Genomic DNA, 18,126 nt, shown 5'->3' with positions numbered 1-18,126 from the left:
CCCATGGTTACATCAAATTTGCTCCTACCTTTTTTCTGCCATGGGTTTCCATTATGGTTGGTACAAAAGTGATTCCTTCGCGTATATGTATGTTTATGTCTGTGTTTCTGTATGTGTGTGTGTGTGTGTGTGTGTGTGTGTGTGTGTGTGTGTGTGTGTGTGTGTGTGTGTGTGTTCGTGGTAGACCCCCCCCTTTCCACCCCCCTGCTCTCCGTCCAATGGGAGCGGCGGACGGCCGCCCGGTCTACCAGTGTGGGAGCCAGTGGGGGAGGGTCACGTGTGTACACAGTGGAGGGTTCGGGCCGTCCGACTCGTAGTAAAGTCGTCACCGCCGTCCCCTTTCCAGAACAAGCTTCGTCCGAGGGACGAAGTGGGAAATAGAGGAAGGCTGTCTCTGAGGATTAACGCCTCCGATCTGCCTCTTTCCTCTTTCGTATTAACGAGGACGAGGCGAACTGCGGCGCATTTTACGGGACTTTATCAAATGCGACGGCGGACAAATGTCATTGGCAATGCTCCATCAAAACCCGATGCCTCCGTAGATTTGTCACCGGGCCAGATCGCTGCTTTTCTGGTGAGTTCCCTCCACATCCTCACAACTCCACCGCTTTCATAGATTTAGATTTCACGATTTCTTGTCTTTTCACCCGAAGTTGAGAACACGGTGCATCCCCCCCCCCCCCACCCCGTTTCTAGTTGAGGCAGAAGTTGCCGACTTGCAGCCGTTTAAAAGGTTCGGGTGATGTTGGCGTTAAACCTGACTGCCACCATCCTGGACACACATCTGTATCCTATCCCAAGAAACCCTCCAATCTAAAGGATATCACGCTGAAAGTGTCTCCACTACACCATCACGGCCGATAAGCTTCTTTGCGACTTTAGCCTTGTTCATTTCAGTTGCAGCTGCAGTGTTTTATAGTGTTTACATGTGGAAAAACTACTCTTGGGGATTGCTTCCCATGGGTTGGCTTTCACTCCGATAGTCATACAAAATGCAGAGGGACCTAATGGTGAATCAATTTAGGGGCAATTGAGCCCAAACCTTAGATATAATGAATAGAGAGGTATGGTAGTGTTTTCAAATTCCGTGAGCCTGTCCATTGCATGCATGAATATATACATGTCATGTTGTCACTTAAACTGTCAATTTGTACACTTTGACCAACCGCATGCAATGAAAAGAGTAATGCTAATCGATAAATAACGACAGCCAACACTGTTTTCACTGCACTGTGCAGGGATCCACAATGAATCCAGACGTGTAGTCACTGTAGTTCTTGGACATCACTTATCTATTACTGTGTAATTTCAAGCCGTTGAATGAAGTCGTGTGTGTGCAATCCTTCACATGGCCCACCTGAGAACTGCAAATATCATATATTAGATATATATTATATATGTGTTTCATATAATATAAGATCCTAACACTTAAGTATTGTAGTAGACTGAGCCCCTTATTCTCTTGTTGCCTGTTTTGTTTTGTTTTGTTTTTTTCTTGACATATCTGTGCATGACACAGGTATATAAAAAAAATCAATGTTCTGACCAGCTTTGTTGAGTTAGCGAGTTTCTGACAATTGAAGCTTCCTTGGGCAGTTTGCTATCTTCCAAGTATCAGGCCTGGTGAGGCTTTCAAATAATAAGGAAAAGTGACAACCCTTTATTATAGGCCTTTTAACTATGATATAGTGTAGCCTGAGTTGCAGTTTGATCTATAGTGGCATCGGACAAGTTGAAGGCCTACACTTTCACATAAGCAATTTCATATTAGATATTGTGTTGAATGAATACCTCTCTAGTTTGACAAGTAGCTGTATTTCAGAGAGCTCCTGTTGGACAAATGAAATGGCTTCTGAGTTCTTACAAATTTACACTTGCTGTTAAGTTCATCCACGTGACCAAACACAGACATAGGCGTCCATGTGCTGTGGCTTAGTGGCAGTAAGCCTACTTTGTCAGTGACCACTGAACTGTGACTTTTGTGCCTGTACTGTTAAGCATATTGTCAGTAGGAAACTGTTGGGAATTATTGCGGCTCGTACATGCCCAAAGTTGATCCCGGCACAGCATATAGCATCGTGTCACAACAAGCCATCTGTGCCAAAAACTGTGTGGAAACCCTTGAGTACCCTCACCAACTTCATTTTACAGTATTCTCGCAAATGAATCGTCAGCATCATCGTCCTTCAAATGTTCTCTAGTTATTAAGGTGTTGTTCAGTCAGGTGTGTGGCACAAAAACAAGCGTTACACAGCTTTAGTATTTTTCTGAACGATGTAATGAAAATGAAATGAAACTAATATCAGAACTGGCTTTGAAGTCTGTCATATCATCTAGGTTTGTCAGAAGTGGCTGTTTTTGTCTCCGCTGAGTAGAGTGATGGGCAGATTAATGGTAGGTTTTGCGCAAGTTTTCAAGAGGTGATGATGTATTTCCACCGCCCTAGTGTTTTTAAATGTTGTGAATTAATATTGAACGTAAAACGAAAAGTAAAATGTATCAAAGGTATGAGAAAATGTAATTTTCACGAGCAGTTTTTATTCACAAGTGTAAGATCTTCGGCGGTTAGCATGAGCAAGCACCTGAGGGCAAATCCCACATCAGTTGACTCACTCACCAGGCTCCTTTCCAGAGCCATAAAGCAGGTGATGATATCACAAGGAGCAGGGGAGATAAAGAGACTTTCATGAAGGGGCCTGTAATTCATTTAAGTGTCCTCCCATAAATAAATGGGGAGATATGGGTGAAGACCATACACCCACCTTCAGGATGATTAAGAAACACACATCTGTTAAAATTAATTAATAGGAGAAGAAAATTCCTTGCATCAAACGGGATTGCATTGCAGTTTTATCGACACCATGTCATATTCACAACATGTCAACTCCCAAATCATGTAATGTCTTTTTTTTTTTTTTTTGTCCGTTGAAATCCTCTTGCCCCGCTGCTACACACCAGGCGACTGCAGACACGAGCAGGGAATCATGTGACATCACTGAGTGCATTCTGAGAAGTGCTCGTGCATTCCAGAAAGGATATATGAGGGGTGTGGGCCCAGTATGCCACACTACTCCCATCAACCTCATGAGATCTGGCTTCAGATCGCTGAAACATCAAGCACGTGGGCGTCACTCTAAAAACACCCACGTCTATGGGGGCTGAGACATGCTCCAGCAGAACCTCCCCTTCTGGGATCTTTTTTTTTTTTTTGACAAGGGAGGGTGTGAAAAGTTCAGATGGGCTGTAACCAGATTGGCTCTTGCTGTCATATAGTGTTGTGGAGGAACATGTCAAATGCTTTTGCCTCAAGTTATCCCTCTAGCAACAAAAGTTAAAACATAGTCGTGTCAGTTGAAAAAATAAAACTGATTTGTACGTGGCAAGCGAGTAGCAAGTCAGCTTTCTTGTACCCTTACTAAATGACGTTTGTCGAGAAAAGATATTTTTACAACTGCTGTGTAATGGAGATGATACCTCAAACAGTTGTCTCTTCTGTGATGGCAAAGGTATTTGGGGCAATTGCCTTCGGCCTAGCCAAACTAGTACCCACAGTAAAAAGCATCTTTGTTTGCTATTACGATTGTGTCATGCTCGTATTTATGTGTTCACCATAAACCAATTTGGGGACAGGATGGCTTTTTTTTTTACATTTTCTTATAAGAGAGAAGGTGCTGTAAGCTAGGATTCTGAAGACTCATTTTTTTTGTGACATTTATGGTGACACGTGGATCTGCTTTGGGATTTGAGCAGTTGAAACAGAAACGGAGTCCCCAGTGCTGTTACACAGGAGCATACCATGGGGTTCTAGTCAGGGCCTTCAGTAATGAACTGCTCACCCCGACCCACACACACAAATGTCTTCTACTGGTGCCGATGCAGCCAACGCAGCGACATACAAAATACACTATCACACACTGGATGCACTACTGGATCAACACCATCAAGACAGCCGATCTTCACCATCCACAATGCACACCACTGTGCACTGTAGCTGCTATGGCAGCATCACCATCAAAACTTCCTTTATGTTACTCAGTAACCAGATCGCACACGCACACCATATGGCACAAAAACAACTAGAAGAGTGTACTCAGTAGAGTTCAGATCTCCCCGCCAGGCCTACCTCCCCTTCTACGGTGCTCCGACTCGGTGACAAACCACCCCTTTTTTCACCTAAAGGGGGGAGGGGCCCTTGCGTCGCGGTTTTCATAATATAAGATGAATGTAGTCGAATGACTTTATTCATTCTAAAGCAATAAAACAACGGTAAGAAAACATAGCTCGTGTTTTATTGCAGCTACTGAGATGATTTCCAGCTGTGACTGTGATTAATCCTATGCTTGAAATTGTATTTTTATAGTGTAGTTTTAACATTGGGGTCTATGGCACCTCTTCGTCTAATCCCTCCTCGTCATGTCTGTTAAACAAACGTGGTGGCGAGGTGAATAAAGTGAATTATATTTGGTTCATCCAGTGTTCCTGCAGTTCTCCTGTGCTGAGATCAGCAGTGAATACTTTGCCTAGCTGCAAAATATGATCAGTGTAAAGTATAGCCACGATATTATCAGTGCACCGCTTACAATTCAATAAGAAAAATGTGCACACCAACCTGGAGTTGAAGATCCACCTCACTTGAGAGACTCGTGGCAGCCTTCTCTTGTAAAAGTCATCCAATAATCTAGTCCGTTTGGGAAAATGTGTTAAAAAAAGAAAAAGCACAGTCCTACCAAATTTGCAAAAGACATGAAGTAGATCAGCAACAACATCGTCAGTAGCTGTGAATGTGGCAGCCATTGTGCTTAGTTCGCTCACAAACCGCCAAAGGCTCAAGCTTAAAGTTGATGCCGACACCGGGGCTAGCCCCGATACATCGCAGGGCCCTGGGGTGTTCTGTCACTACACATCAACATTTCAATGAAAGGCTAGCAATACCACTGGTGCTGGGCCAAGGAGCTGTGATGCCTGTCGATGACAGGAAATCCCTGCTCAGCCCCAGGAGAAAACAAGGAATTGAATCCAGACACATTTCAGGCCCACCTCAATTTAACTATGAAAAATAAATTATGATTTTTATTTTTTTCTCCCTTTTTCTCCTCAGTTGTATCCGGCCAATCACCCCACTCTCACTCTTGTGATTTTGATTTTGACAGGGCCAGCAGAGAAGGCCCTGATGGCCCTGACAGCCTGCCACTGGTGTTACATCGGCGCCTTCCCCACCGCCAAACAAAAAGTCATTGTTGAACCTGGTTTTGATGATTGATGTAGTCGTAGGTGTTGGCAATAGCCTCTGACAAGCTTGTTTGGCCATATTTGCTTGCTAGCCACAACTTCGCCATAACTTCATACTCACTGCTACCTGCCCTCTTCTGTATTTGCCTGCTACCATAAGGATGTAAAACAATATGCGCTATACCATTTTATTTTTATTTTTTTTCTGGTAAAGTCTAACCGAACAGTAACCATAAAAATTAATGACAAAGGCATTCAGGATTGGAATAACTAAGATTAGCTTTTTATCTAGTGACAGAAAGTATCTACATCTACAGGTAAAACTTAATGATTGTACCCTAAAGCGCAAAAATATAAATCACCTTATCTTATGTCATTTTAATTTATCTGTAGGAATTTAATGGAAAAGCGGCCTCGACAGTTGTCATGTTTCTTTTGTACTTAACTGGTAAATGTATCACAGAGGCACCTTGCACTCCAGCTATTCCACATCCCCTACTACTGAAATAAAACTTTTATCATTATTGCAATTTTTTTTTTATTTTACTATTTTTAGCTCCTAGTCCAAATGTAGCATCTGCCCTATCGACTTCAGTTTTTTTGCCAATACTTGACAAAGACTTTCAGTTGAAATAAACAGCATTGGTTTTCTATTTAGCTGGATGACAGACATAATGATTCCATTACTGTGGGCCTCTAGTCAAAGTGTGCAGGGACTAAAACTAATGTACCTGCACAATGGCAAAGTGAATGTAGCCTAGGCTGACTTGCCACACACTATGCAAGCACTATCAGGAAGTTTTGAGAGCGCAACGGTAGTTCATGCATGCAGTATGGCGCGTACTAGTATTTTTGCTGTGGGAAGCACAGTGTCTGCTGAGCTTGCTGAAGGTGTTAACCCTCTCCGTAACAGCTAATAGTTTTGCAATAGTGAGAGGAAAACTGGCCCTAAAACCACAGCCAATGCCACTTGATTCTCAAGCATTACAACCTTGAACTGATACTCGGTGTGTTCAAACCAATAGGGGACTATCTCGGGTTTGACCTAGTTTCACAAGAGAGAAACCTGAGAAGGTTTGATTTTGCTTTTGTTTCACATCGCTCTCCATGATGGCCTGATGGCTCAGCGTTAAGCCACGTATATTTATAAAACACGAAATTCCCCACAGTGTTATTTTCAGAAGGAAAATGAAAGGAATCATGGGATATGAAATCATAGGATCCCTCTTCCGGGTGTTAATTGTTACCTCAAAGCACATGTACAAAATTATAGTGGGGTGGTATTTTCATCCTGGTGTTACCTCTCATCGTCCCAAATGATGGCATCATTTTTGTGTCAAGTGATAGCTTGAAAATTGTTTAATGTAATGTCGTCAGGCATGCACCAAAAAGCTGCAAATCCTTTTGACGTGAACTATGTGGAGACCAGCTAAAATTATGAGACAATGAAAAAAGGAACATACACTTTTGTGCTCCTATAATACTCCGGCCTTTTCCTTAGTGTCCCACAAAGCTGTGTCATTCTGCCGAGATGACAAAGGGTCGTAGTTTTTTTAGAGTGAAAGAGCTGCTCCGTGGCTTCTATCCAGCACGACGAAATACATTCAAATGGACAGCTCACAATTTGCGCGGCAGCTCATAATCTACAGGATGAGAGAGCGGCTCATCCTCCGCTTTCAACAAGTCCTTTTCCGGCACACGGGGTTACCTAGGCTGGTGACAGGATAATCTTTATTTGTGCAGCCTAACACCTTCGGGAGCAAATGTCACAGTGTCCTGTGCAACAGAATAAAAACCAGGAAGACAAACAATAACTCAGCTAGAAACTTGGAAACTAGAAAAAAATAAATAGATAAAATCAAAATGACTGCGTGATGCATACAACATGCTCTTAAATCAAGAGTAGAGTGAGCATTAAAAACACCATCAAAATAGGAGGAACACCCAGCACCAATTGTAAGGAAGGCGCTGGAAAACAAAATTAAAAACAGTAAAAAAAAAAAGTAAAGTGGCGGTTATAAAAAAGGCATGACAAGAGATTGGGCCAGTGCTCCTGCCTTGGCAGAGGGAGCGCTGCCAGATTCTTTGTAAAGCGAAACTCTAGACTCCCTTCCCTCCTGATCCCACACAGCACTCCCCTTCAGGCCGCACTGAGTCCTATTCTAGCCAATTGGAGATTTATGGAGGAGGGACGGAGCCCTTGTGTCTTCATGTGTGTGTGTGTATGTGTGTGTGTGAGCCTTGGGGGCCGAGACAGACCCTCTGTAGTGATGTTATGTAAGTTGAGCGGAAGAGTGTTCGCCCCTCTCCTGGCGTTTGTTCCAGTGCTCTCACAAACAAAACTGCGCCCGCCCTCCATTGTAGCTCTCAAATATTCTGTAAGAGATTACTGAAGGATACTGGGAAATGTACATTTAGCTTAGCACAGTAACACGGGATGGTAAATGTGGTTATTTCATAATTTCTCAGAGACAGATTTTTTTTTAGTAAAGCCTTTTCTTGTGAAGCCCTCCAGAGTGTAACGGTGATTTACAGCTATGAATGAACTTGACCTGGTTTTTGTGCAGTAATTTTCTGAACAAAATCATACATTCTAATTTTAAACAAACACAACAGCAAAATTATCATTGATTTCGTGTTGCTTTTCTCATTTAGTTTTGTCCTACTTGTATTCATTTGAAGCCATTTATGAGTTTAAGCTTTCATTTTTGCAAGACTGCATAGATTCCAATTAATTGTTTTGTTTTTTTATTTTTTATTTTTCTTTACAAAAATATCTGTGCCGGCATGTTCCGCTGCAGGTTGAGTATTACGTAAGTGTTGTGAAACTACAGCCCCGGCACGCTCGGTCTCTGGTCAGACCATTCCTTACATCTGCGTGCTCTCTCTCCTCTTTGACCTTGTCCTGAACTTTGACCTCGCCACTCAGTCCTCACTGACCCTTTGTCACAGCCCGCCCCGCATTTCACTCTCTATGAATCCACGCATCACTATAACTAAGCCCTCCAAAGCCCGTGCAAAACCTCACCTCAGCTTGGGGAAATGGTGACCTGAACAGAGGTTGCCTTTGCTTTCAGTCAGGGTAGCGGTTGTATGTTGGGGCTGTTATGTGGTTGCTTGGCCATGTGAAAAGCACAAGAGCAACCCCATCCACAAGGCATTTACACTTCATGTGACTATGGCAGGGAACAAGGTTATGAGAGCGAGAGAGTGGTTTGCTGAGGCATCAAACAAATGCAGTTTTGTATTCTTCTGCAAGAACAAGGGCCTCCGTTTCTCTGGTCAGCGCAGTGCTGAAAGTGGAGAAAGTACCTTTTTCTTTTTTTTCTTTTTCCTCTCTCTCTCTCTCTCTCTCTCTCTCTCTCTCTCTCTCTCTCTCTCTCTCTCTCTCTCTCTCTCTCTCTCTCTCTCTTTTTTTTCCAAGGCCGAGCTAGCAAACGAAACATATTGTCAGGCATTCTTATTCAGGCAGTCAGATGCAGTGAAGTGAAATTAATAGTGTTACCCCCAGGAATAATAGCCATGCTGTGTCTGGGTGGTTTGGTGTGTGTGTAAAGAGATCGCCTTTCCTCATCTCCCCAGCGTCACTGTAGCCATGAACCTCAAGAATACCAGAAACCAATATGAGATAAAGGTTTTTTTTTTTTCCTTTAAGAAAAGCAACGTTTGGTGCTGTTTTTGCTATTTACCTCAACGGTGAATAACTGCAGCAGGCAGAAGACGTCATCAGGGAGGGGGGAGCTAATTGGTTGGAGAGACTGTCAATCATCCACAAGTCCAGACTTCAAGTCCATGTGTGTTGGTCAGCATACAGCCCCACAGAATTGTCCCTGTGGAGGGGCCATGAAAAAGTTTCCCAGAGGGGATTAATAAAACATCACAATATTATAACGGGTGATTTACAGCATGGGAAACTATTAAATCTACCATGCTCATCCTAATAATATGCCATAGTGGGATGCTTAAGGGAACCAATCATGATTCCCAACATTATCTCGGTATACCTCTTGTAGGGCTAACACTCCATTGCAGTCATAATACTGAGCAGTCTTGTATGTGTCTTGAAATGCTAGCAAAACTGAACAGCAAATCACGAATTGCCGTCTCGAATGGCATTCGGAGGCTTTCACTACAACAGCTGTATGTAGCGTCGTTATTCCCATTTTCTCATCCGGTGTAGTCTATTTCGATCAAGCCCAGCAACAGTAACAGCAAATCAGGAAGTAAAAGTTGTAGTTTTCACATTCATGGATTGTCCGACACCTTTTCACACAATTTTGTCAGCATTTCAGAGACACACAGAAGGCTTCTCAGTATTATGGCTGATAACGGAGTGTTATCCCGTAACATACACATAGAAATAATATTGATAATCGTGATTGTTTCCCTTTAACTTTAAAATACATGGACATTAAAAAAAAAACAGCGGTAAACATTACCAAAAGAAAGGAGCTATACATCTTAAAATATCAAAATGTTTAAAAATGTAACTTGCAGCTGAGTAGGAGGCTCAATGATCAACAAATGATTTTTCCTTCTTCTTCTGTTCTCAGCTGACCCAGTGAAAGCACTGAAATCCATTGGAGCCCAGCGATGTGGAGCTGCATGGTTTACAATGAGACGGACGCCAGCACGGACCACCGGCTCTGCCAGGATTTTGGCCTCATCCTATCTGTGTTCTCCCTCATCTACCTCATGGTATGCTTCCCTGTGGGGCTGTGCTACAATGCGCTGCTGGTGGTGGTCAACCTCTCCAATAAGGTTTCCATGACCATGCCCGATGTCTATTTTGTCAACATGGCCATCGCGGGCCTTGTGCTCAACCTGGTGGCACCTGTGGAGCTGCTGGGGCCGAGTTTCACCCGCTGGCCAGTGTGGGAGTACAACAACGAGATCTATATCACCCTGCTGATCCTCTTCAACATCTCATCCCTGGTCATCATGTACTCCACCACGCTGCTCAGCCTGGACTACTACATAGAGCGGGCGCTGCCCCGCACATACATGTCCAGCGTGTACAACACCAAGCATGTATGTGGGTTCATCTGGGGTGGTGCCGTGCTCACCAGCTTCTCCTCACTACTCTTTTACGTGTGCAATCATGTCTCCACCAAGATCATCGAGTGCTCTAAAATGCAGAACAAGGAGGCAGCAGACGCCATCATGATGTTCATCGGCTATGTAGTACCAGCTGTGGCCGTCCTTTATGCCTTCGTGCTCATCTTGCGTATCAGGAAGGAGTCCACCCCTCTGGACCAGGATTCGGCCCGGTTAGACCCCTCTATCCACCGGCTGCTGCTGGCTTCCGTCTGTGTGCAGTTTGTTCTATGGACCCCGTACTACATGACCCTGTTGGTGCACACCATAGCCGGTGCGCCAGGGAGCCATAGCAACAGACATCGCTTCACGACCTATTATTTCTTGAGGTGTGTGTCGGAGTTGTTGGCCTTCTCGAGCAGCTTCGCTATGCCTCTCATGTACAGGCAGATGAACAAGAACTTTTCCCACAAGCTCCAGCGGCTGCTTAGGAGGCTGCACTGCAGCGACCAGTCGTGCCCTCATGAACGCTCAACAGTGCAGCAAGTGGTGACGTGAGGTCAACCCATGAGATCACTGACACCCATACCTCCTCTCTTCCTCACCCCACCTCGGCCTAAATGGCACTTATCTCAGCCCTAACAAGAGCCAGTATCTCGCAAGGCTCCCTCACTACTCTGGATTATGTTAAGGGCTACATAGCCAACTGAGGAATTTCCTGTCACCTTTGAAAAACGGAACTTGAGCTATCCGGCACTTGCAGTGAGAGGGCAAACCAAGCAAAAACCACTAAGTGCCGTTCCTATTTGTCCATTAAGTGACATTCTCCACTGAGGCACTTGATCATTAGACTGGAAAGTCATAAGAATAATGCACACTTGAAAGGGGAAGTACAGTGTTAACAGCCAGTTTCTTTAGACTATAATAGTAAAATGTTTTATTAGTTTCAAAGAAACATTTTAGATCCCCTAGAAGTAGGAACTGGAACTTAAAAATGTTGTATCATCACAGACTAATAATTTCAATTTGTTCTTCAATACTCATAAAGGCCAATCGGTAATATATTCAAATATAATCTGTACTCCACTAATCATACAGTAAAACAGACATCGTATTTTCACTTTATTTCGGGATCACACAGAATTATATAATTTGCAATAAGCTTGTGTTCAGGGTTCAAACAAAACCACTTTACCTCTTGCGATCACAGATGAAATCACGTAAATCTGTTAACCGTTGCAGTTGAAATCACATCATCCACTTGTGTTTTGAGCTTTTGCCTCAGCCAAGCTTGTGATTTGTTAAGCTATATTTATGCTTCTTCTACTCGGGTGTTGTATATGTACATGCAGAGTTTAACAGAGGGTCAATAAAGTCCGTGTGGGGTCTTTGTGAAGGGGGATCGTACATTGCCAGCATTTCACGGACACTCGTGGGTGGGTGTGAGGTGTTTGGCGAATACATGAGGCCTGATGGGTCCACTCTGGAGCCCCTATTAAAATCATTCACACAAGTAGAAAAGGCTTGCCTGCCAGTCATCTGCAAACAGTGTGTTTTGATGCAGAAGCATCGTTTGAATTTAAGTGCTGCTCAGAGGCATATAGTAGATAATCTACATAAATGTCATAATGACCCACATAATGGAAACTTTTACAGAGATGTTTTATTTGCTGGCTGTCTGTGTATGAGGTGTAAAAGTGCCTCAGGTATTTGATGTTACCCTCACAGCTCAACATCATCATTTATCTATGGACTTTGCAGTGATAAGTACTGTTTTTTTTTTTTTCCAATGGAGGCTGTTTCAACAGAATGCATGTGCTCCCCAGTGGGGAAAAAAAAAAGACAATTTGAAAGTTCACCAAAACCATCAGTGTAAAATCCAGGATGTCATTTGCACAGTTAATCATTATTTTAGCTCAGATCAAAGTCCCATATGCACACCGTACTTTTGGCTTGGAAGACAATGAGCAGTACAGGGTCAGCTGATAAGCGACTTAAAATTCGAAGCCTGTGCCAGTCTAATGGAGGTAACTGGGGCAACATTGACCGAGGGCAGTTACCATTTTTGGCTTCTTATTGCTATATTGTGATCAGTATACTGTCAGGGATCAGCTGTTTTGTGATATGAAGCAAAGTTCTGACCACTATTTAATCCAAACAAAATGTCTCATAGTATCTTGAATTGCAGTTGACGTCTGTGAAAACTGTTAGCCCATTTTTCTGCTGTGGCACTGTTCTCAGTTGTGTGTGTGAGTGTAAGTGTGTATGTCTTGCCTTCAAAAATATATTTTTTGTACACAATATAGCTCTATTTGGATAAAATCCAAACCTATAATGCTCGAATGCTCAATGCCAGTTGTAATAGGGGTCCTATTTTCTAGCTGAATCTTTTTTTGTTTGTTTTTGTAGCATAAATACCTGCTGTCTTGGTTAGCATGTAAGCCTTGAGGAAAGAGTGTCCAGATTTGTTCACTCACTACCCTAGCTGAGCTTTCATCGAGCATTTTACAAACTAGGGATTTGTGGTGGATGGGGGTGAAAAATGGATTTGGCCACAGCCTTAGGTATCGACAGTGACAAGACATCACTGAAGGAAGAGTTGAAATTAATTAAAGTTTAAAATCTCAATAACCGTAACTTCGACCTCCTTCTCGTACATTACATACTGAGCCGTTATTATCCACCAACATGCTAATAGACAACATTCATTCTAAGTATGAAGCCAGTATTCAGAGTTTTAATATTTAAAATTTATCTAATCGAAATTGTGACTCACCTTCTCCTTTATTCCAGTTTGAAAAAAAAATCTGAAATGATGCACAGTTTTCATCCTCTGGAAGCTACCTAATAATGTAATGCATTACATTCCACTATTTTTACCAAAGACCTCATTCTCATAACAATTTGTGCAAAACACTTATTCACTTGCATTTTCCATTATAGGTAACTTTGCAGAGTGACACTTTGGAAAATAGAGCCGACAAAACGACATCAAACATTTTTCAAACAACTGGGACAGCGAGCATATCGGTTGTAGAAATGTCTGTCAGAGCCCCACTACTTTTAGGGTGTTTTCAGGTATATTAGTCTTGTCAAAATAATCTCAGTTGAATTAAACCAGCAAAGAGGAGCTCTGTATTCACAGTCCTTTCTCTTGTAAGAGTATTCGGACTGTCGTCCCTCTGGCAGTCATTGATACTATTTGGGCTTCATCCCAAGGAAACGGCTGAACTGGCAACATAAAGAAAGCCTGACAGGTGTATGCCTTTTTCCTGGATTTGATCAGACTTATTTATGGCTCTACCATTGGCTAATGACAGACTGCTTCCAACATGCAGCATTTTAAACTTTATCTGCTGGAGCTTATTTTCCATACAATGATGACAGAGAATCACAAGGGTCTTTTTTAACATCATATTAAATCGCACTTTTAATCAATCAACTTTTTGGGGGGGGGGGTTATTGGTTATTTTTGTCACAAGCTGTTTGCCATGCCACTAAATTCAGCTAAATTTTGCTTTGATTTTACCAGCAAACAAAAATCAATCAGTGATCTCCCTAATTGGACTAAGCATAATGATGTCATAATGATGTAATGATGTGCACAATTAGCCGATAGACGTGGAATCAAAAGCAAGCTAAACTCCAGGTTTCGTCTGTTTCTGAAGCATCTGAGTTTTTGGGTTGCTAACATATGTGCAAAAAAGTTAAAAAATAAAAAATAAAAAAAACAAATGAGTAGAAAAAAAGACTGGTCACTGAGTCTGCTTGAATGGCCAAGACGGACCAAGTATGAAAACAGCCCTTAATTCTTCCGTGTCGAATGTATTGAATCACATTTTGACTGTAAAAATGCCGGAGCCTCAAAGGTCCAGATGAATCCAGCTTCAGATTTGATGCTTTTGTGACTGTGTATACTAGTGTATATGTATAGTACAAAATAAGATGTATATATTGTATGTTAGAGTTTTACTGGACGATACTATGCCCTTTCAAAAATACAGTATTATTTTCTGAGAAATATATTTAGATACTGTGTAAGTAATCTCTACTGTCAACTGAGTCAAAGACTGATTAAACAATAAACTAACATAGGTAATGAAACTTGTTTCTCTTTCTGCTAGTGATATGGATGAGCCCCGCGTATGTTTATAAAAGAAAATGTTGGGTCTTTGTTCCTTGTTTATTCCTCGCTTGGACAATGGTGGTCATGACAGATGGCAAAAGTCTTTGCTTTTGCCGGATTTCATTTACAGGATAACCAGATGTGACCGTACTCAAGGGAAAGTCCTTCATGTTTGGTGTTTTGTCTCACAACGCGCATGAAAAATCATCCCAAATCACATGTAATTACAGTCAAACCCACATGCTTTAGTCTTAAAAGCCAAGTCTTATTGATTGGTGTGCAGTTATGAAATATTTTCAGTCTCAATTGAAGTGAATTTTTTTTTTGCTGCAATTGTGAATTTGTTAACAGAGTCAGCTTGGTTTGGCATTCAGAGGATAAGCTTCTAAAAATCCCCAACTTTCCCCCTTTTCACCTTCGCTTAGACAGTACAAATGTAAATATAGGCTTTGTCCTTATTTGAATGTAAATATAAAACAGTAACCCTGTACTTGAGCTCTCCAGTTGTCTGGTGGATCATGGGGATTGGTTGTTCCCTCTCGATACCGAGACGTACTAAAGACACGCGTGAGGGAGCCACGAGGGCCCTCCCTCTCGCCACACAGTGAGCAGTAGACTGCTTGTGGCCACACCACTCAGACTAGGGTACATGGACGCATTCCTGGCATTTTAGGAATTTTTTTTTTCTGTGGGTTTACAGTCCAACGCCATGGCCTTCCCCAACAATAACAATGTTGTCTTGATGTATGCCGATAACAAATCTGTACATCGAGGCCTATGCAAATAAGAGGGGATTTGTACCAAATCGAGTCTTAAAAAAAGAAAGGAAAAAAAAATCAACTCGCATGTTTGGGAAGGTGAAGTGGTGGCGAAGCAGAGGCTCACACCATGAAAACGTCTCAAATGAAAATGGCTGTAGCTCTTGATCACTTTTGAATACATGCATATACTTGTGGTCTCCCTCGGTAGTTTTCGTTGGCAGTCGTACCAACATCTACCCTGGGTCTGCCGAATGACAGAAGCTAAGCTGGTGTGGGCTTGGCTAGTACTTGGATCGTAGGTCTCCCGGGAAAACTGAGTTGCTGCGGGATGGTGGTGGGCCAGTAGGGGACACAGTCTTTTTTCTGGTCCTAAAAAAAACAAACAATGCCCCAGTGCAGTGATGAGGATACTGTGCTGTAGCAGATTAGCAGATGCCGTCTTTCAGGTGAGACGTTAAACCGAGATCCTGACTCACTGTTGTCATTAAAGGTCCCATGGCACTTATCGCAAAGAGTAAGGTGTTTCCTGGTGTCCTGCCAAAATTCCCAACCTGGCTGTCTCCATCTGGCCACCTAATCGTGCCCCCCCCCCATGTAATTAGTCCAATGATTCCTCCCTCTCCACCTCCAGCTGATGTGTGGTGAGCGTTCTGGTGCAAAATGGCTGCCGTGCATCACCCAGCTACACATTGGTGGTGGTTGAGGTGAGTTACCCCCTTTCACTGTAAAGTGCTTTGGGTGTCTATATACAAAGCGCTATATAAATGTAATCCATTATTATTATTTCCTGACGAGTCAGATTTAACTTAAAGGTAGAACAAGTAGGCTCTTCCTAAAAATCAATGGATAGACTCACACAAAAATAATCCCTCTCAGTCATCACATATGACCCACTAGATGTGTGTGGTGGTGTCTGTATCTGCTGAGACCCTGTCCTCTGCCTGTATGTTCTTATTTTGCAGTGTACGGTAAGTTTCTGGGCGTTAACCTTTGGGCGGCTACAACAATGGCGGACACAGCGCTGAAAAGACGCAAATATAGTGAGGCGAAATGCCAAGCGAACAAAGCTCGTTCCAAAATGAGAGTGGATCTGGGGTTGGCTTTCACCCACTGGTGAGCACTGAAGGAGAGGATGGGGATGAAGAGCGACACAGAGTTGGCCTGTACACTGGGATGTGTTCTGATAACTGAAATGGTGTTGTAGAAGCTAAAAGAAGTGTAGGTTTAACTTTTATCTTCTCGTAAAACAGAAATCATTGAGTAAAAAGAACTTCCTCTGGTCATGTCTCAAGGCTATGAGTCAGTGGTACTACTGTCATAAGTCTTACCAGTTGCCTCTTCAAATTTGATTATATAGTATCAAAATATGAGCATATGGGGCTGTTTTTACCATGCATGTGCATGGAAGGATCTCAAAAATGCTCATTTGAATTCTCCAAATGGCCACTGCCAAATGATGTTAAGGGCCTTTTAGAATATGCAAGCTAGCATCTTCTTGTACCTTTCATCTAGACATGAGAGAAGTTAACTATTTTAACTCCATTGGATTTCAAACAGCCAAATCGTGGTACCAATACAGAACGGTCCTTATCGATCTTTGAAGGAAGCCTTCAGGGAAGAACATCTCATGATGAACCAGTGGTTGTGATAACACTCAAAAATAACTGCTTTGTTCTGTTCATTATCTATTAATGGGTCCAGTGCTGCAACAGTACTAACTTGTACTTCACGGTGGAATTCATATTTACCCATGTGCTATAAGATGCACAGAGCCAAATCCCTGGCAAAAACAGTGGCACCCAGTTCAAGTTGGACATCCTGAACCTCAAATACTACATCTGGAAATCATATGATAAAGGACTAGATTGAACCATGATACAGATTCCTCTGTAGCTCAGGGGGCCATGACTTGATTTTGTTAGAATTATAATGTTCAAATGAACAACAACCCTCATCCCCATATCAACTATGATGACGTCTCCAAAATGCCATGTAATTACTCAATTACAATTGCAACCACATTTAAACACACACACACACACACACAAATACATGTATGTTAATGTGTGTGTATATATTGGTGTATTTGTATACGTGTGCATATACTGTATACATACTGTCATTTACATAAGAGAAATTCTTCATCTGTCTTTTTGCATCTTAAATGTACTCCTTAGCAGCACACCAGTAAGAAGTAAAATGACTCATGGAGTAAGCTCCTTCATAACCCTTGAACTGACTTACGAGCTTTGAACAGAATTTTTTTATTTCGTTAGATTTGAGTGGTTAGTTTAGTATAATTTCAAAATCATGACTACATGGGCAATGTAACACTGGCACAACACTTCAAAGAGTTTATCTGTCAAAACGTGTTTTTTTTTTACTTTTCCCCCCTTTCCCCCCCAAATTGTATCCAGTCAATTACCCCACTCTTCTTCCGAGCCGTCGCAGTCGCTGCTCCACCCCCTCTGCTGATCCAAGGAGGGCTGCAGACTAGTACATGCCTCCTCCGATACATGTGGAGTCGCCAGCTGCTTCTTTTCACCTGACAGTGAGGTGATTTGCCAGGGGGACATAACGCGTGGGAGGATCACGCTATTCCCCCCAGTTCCCCCTCCCCCCCGAACAGGCTCCCTGACCGACCAGAGGAGGCGCTAGTGCAGCGACCAGCCACATCTGGCTTCCCAACCACAGACAGGGCCAATTGTGTCTGTAGGGACACCCGACCAAGCCAGATGTAACACGGGGATTCGAACCGGCGATCCCTGTGTTGGTAGGCAACGGAATAGACTGCTATGCTACCTGGATGCCCTTATTGTCAAAATGTGTTCTTGAAATGATTTAGTGTAAATGTAATTCTCCTTGGTTGGCTACAATCTCAGCCTCATCTTAAGGACAGCAGCATCTATGTGGTTATTCATCCATCCATGGTTTTCATCCATTTAATCTAGTTGGGCAGCACAGTGGCCCAGT

General features: G+C 42.7%; 1 protein-coding gene across 1 annotated transcript; it reads left to right on the top strand.

The window, feature by feature from the left end:
* The first annotated feature begins 383 nt into the window (after nucleotides 1-383).
* gpr146 (G protein-coupled receptor 146) lies at nucleotides 384-11,156 on the top strand. The gene is made up of 2 exons (XM_056288692.1): nucleotides 384-574; nucleotides 9,783-11,156. Exon 2 carries the CDS (start codon nucleotides 9,823-9,825, stop codon nucleotides 10,822-10,824), a length of 1,002 nt encoding a protein of 333 aa, XP_056144667.1. The 5' UTR covers nucleotides 384-574; nucleotides 9,783-9,822; the 3' UTR covers nucleotides 10,825-11,156.
* Nucleotides 11,157-18,126: the final 6,970 nt, after the last annotated feature.

This window comes from Lampris incognitus, chromosome 10 (genome assembly GCF_029633865.1).
Source record: "Lampris incognitus isolate fLamInc1 chromosome 10, fLamInc1.hap2, whole genome shotgun sequence".
NCBI lineage: Eukaryota > Metazoa > Chordata > Actinopteri > Lampriformes > Lampridae > Lampris > Lampris incognitus.
This window is presented reverse-complemented; position numbering and strand designations above follow the sequence as displayed.

Bases quoted from the DNA above. Each gene is read 5' to 3' on its own strand.
- gpr146 (XM_056288692.1), top strand. From the start codon at position 9,823: ATGTGGAGCTGCATGGTTTACAATGAGACGGACGCCAGCACGGACCAC.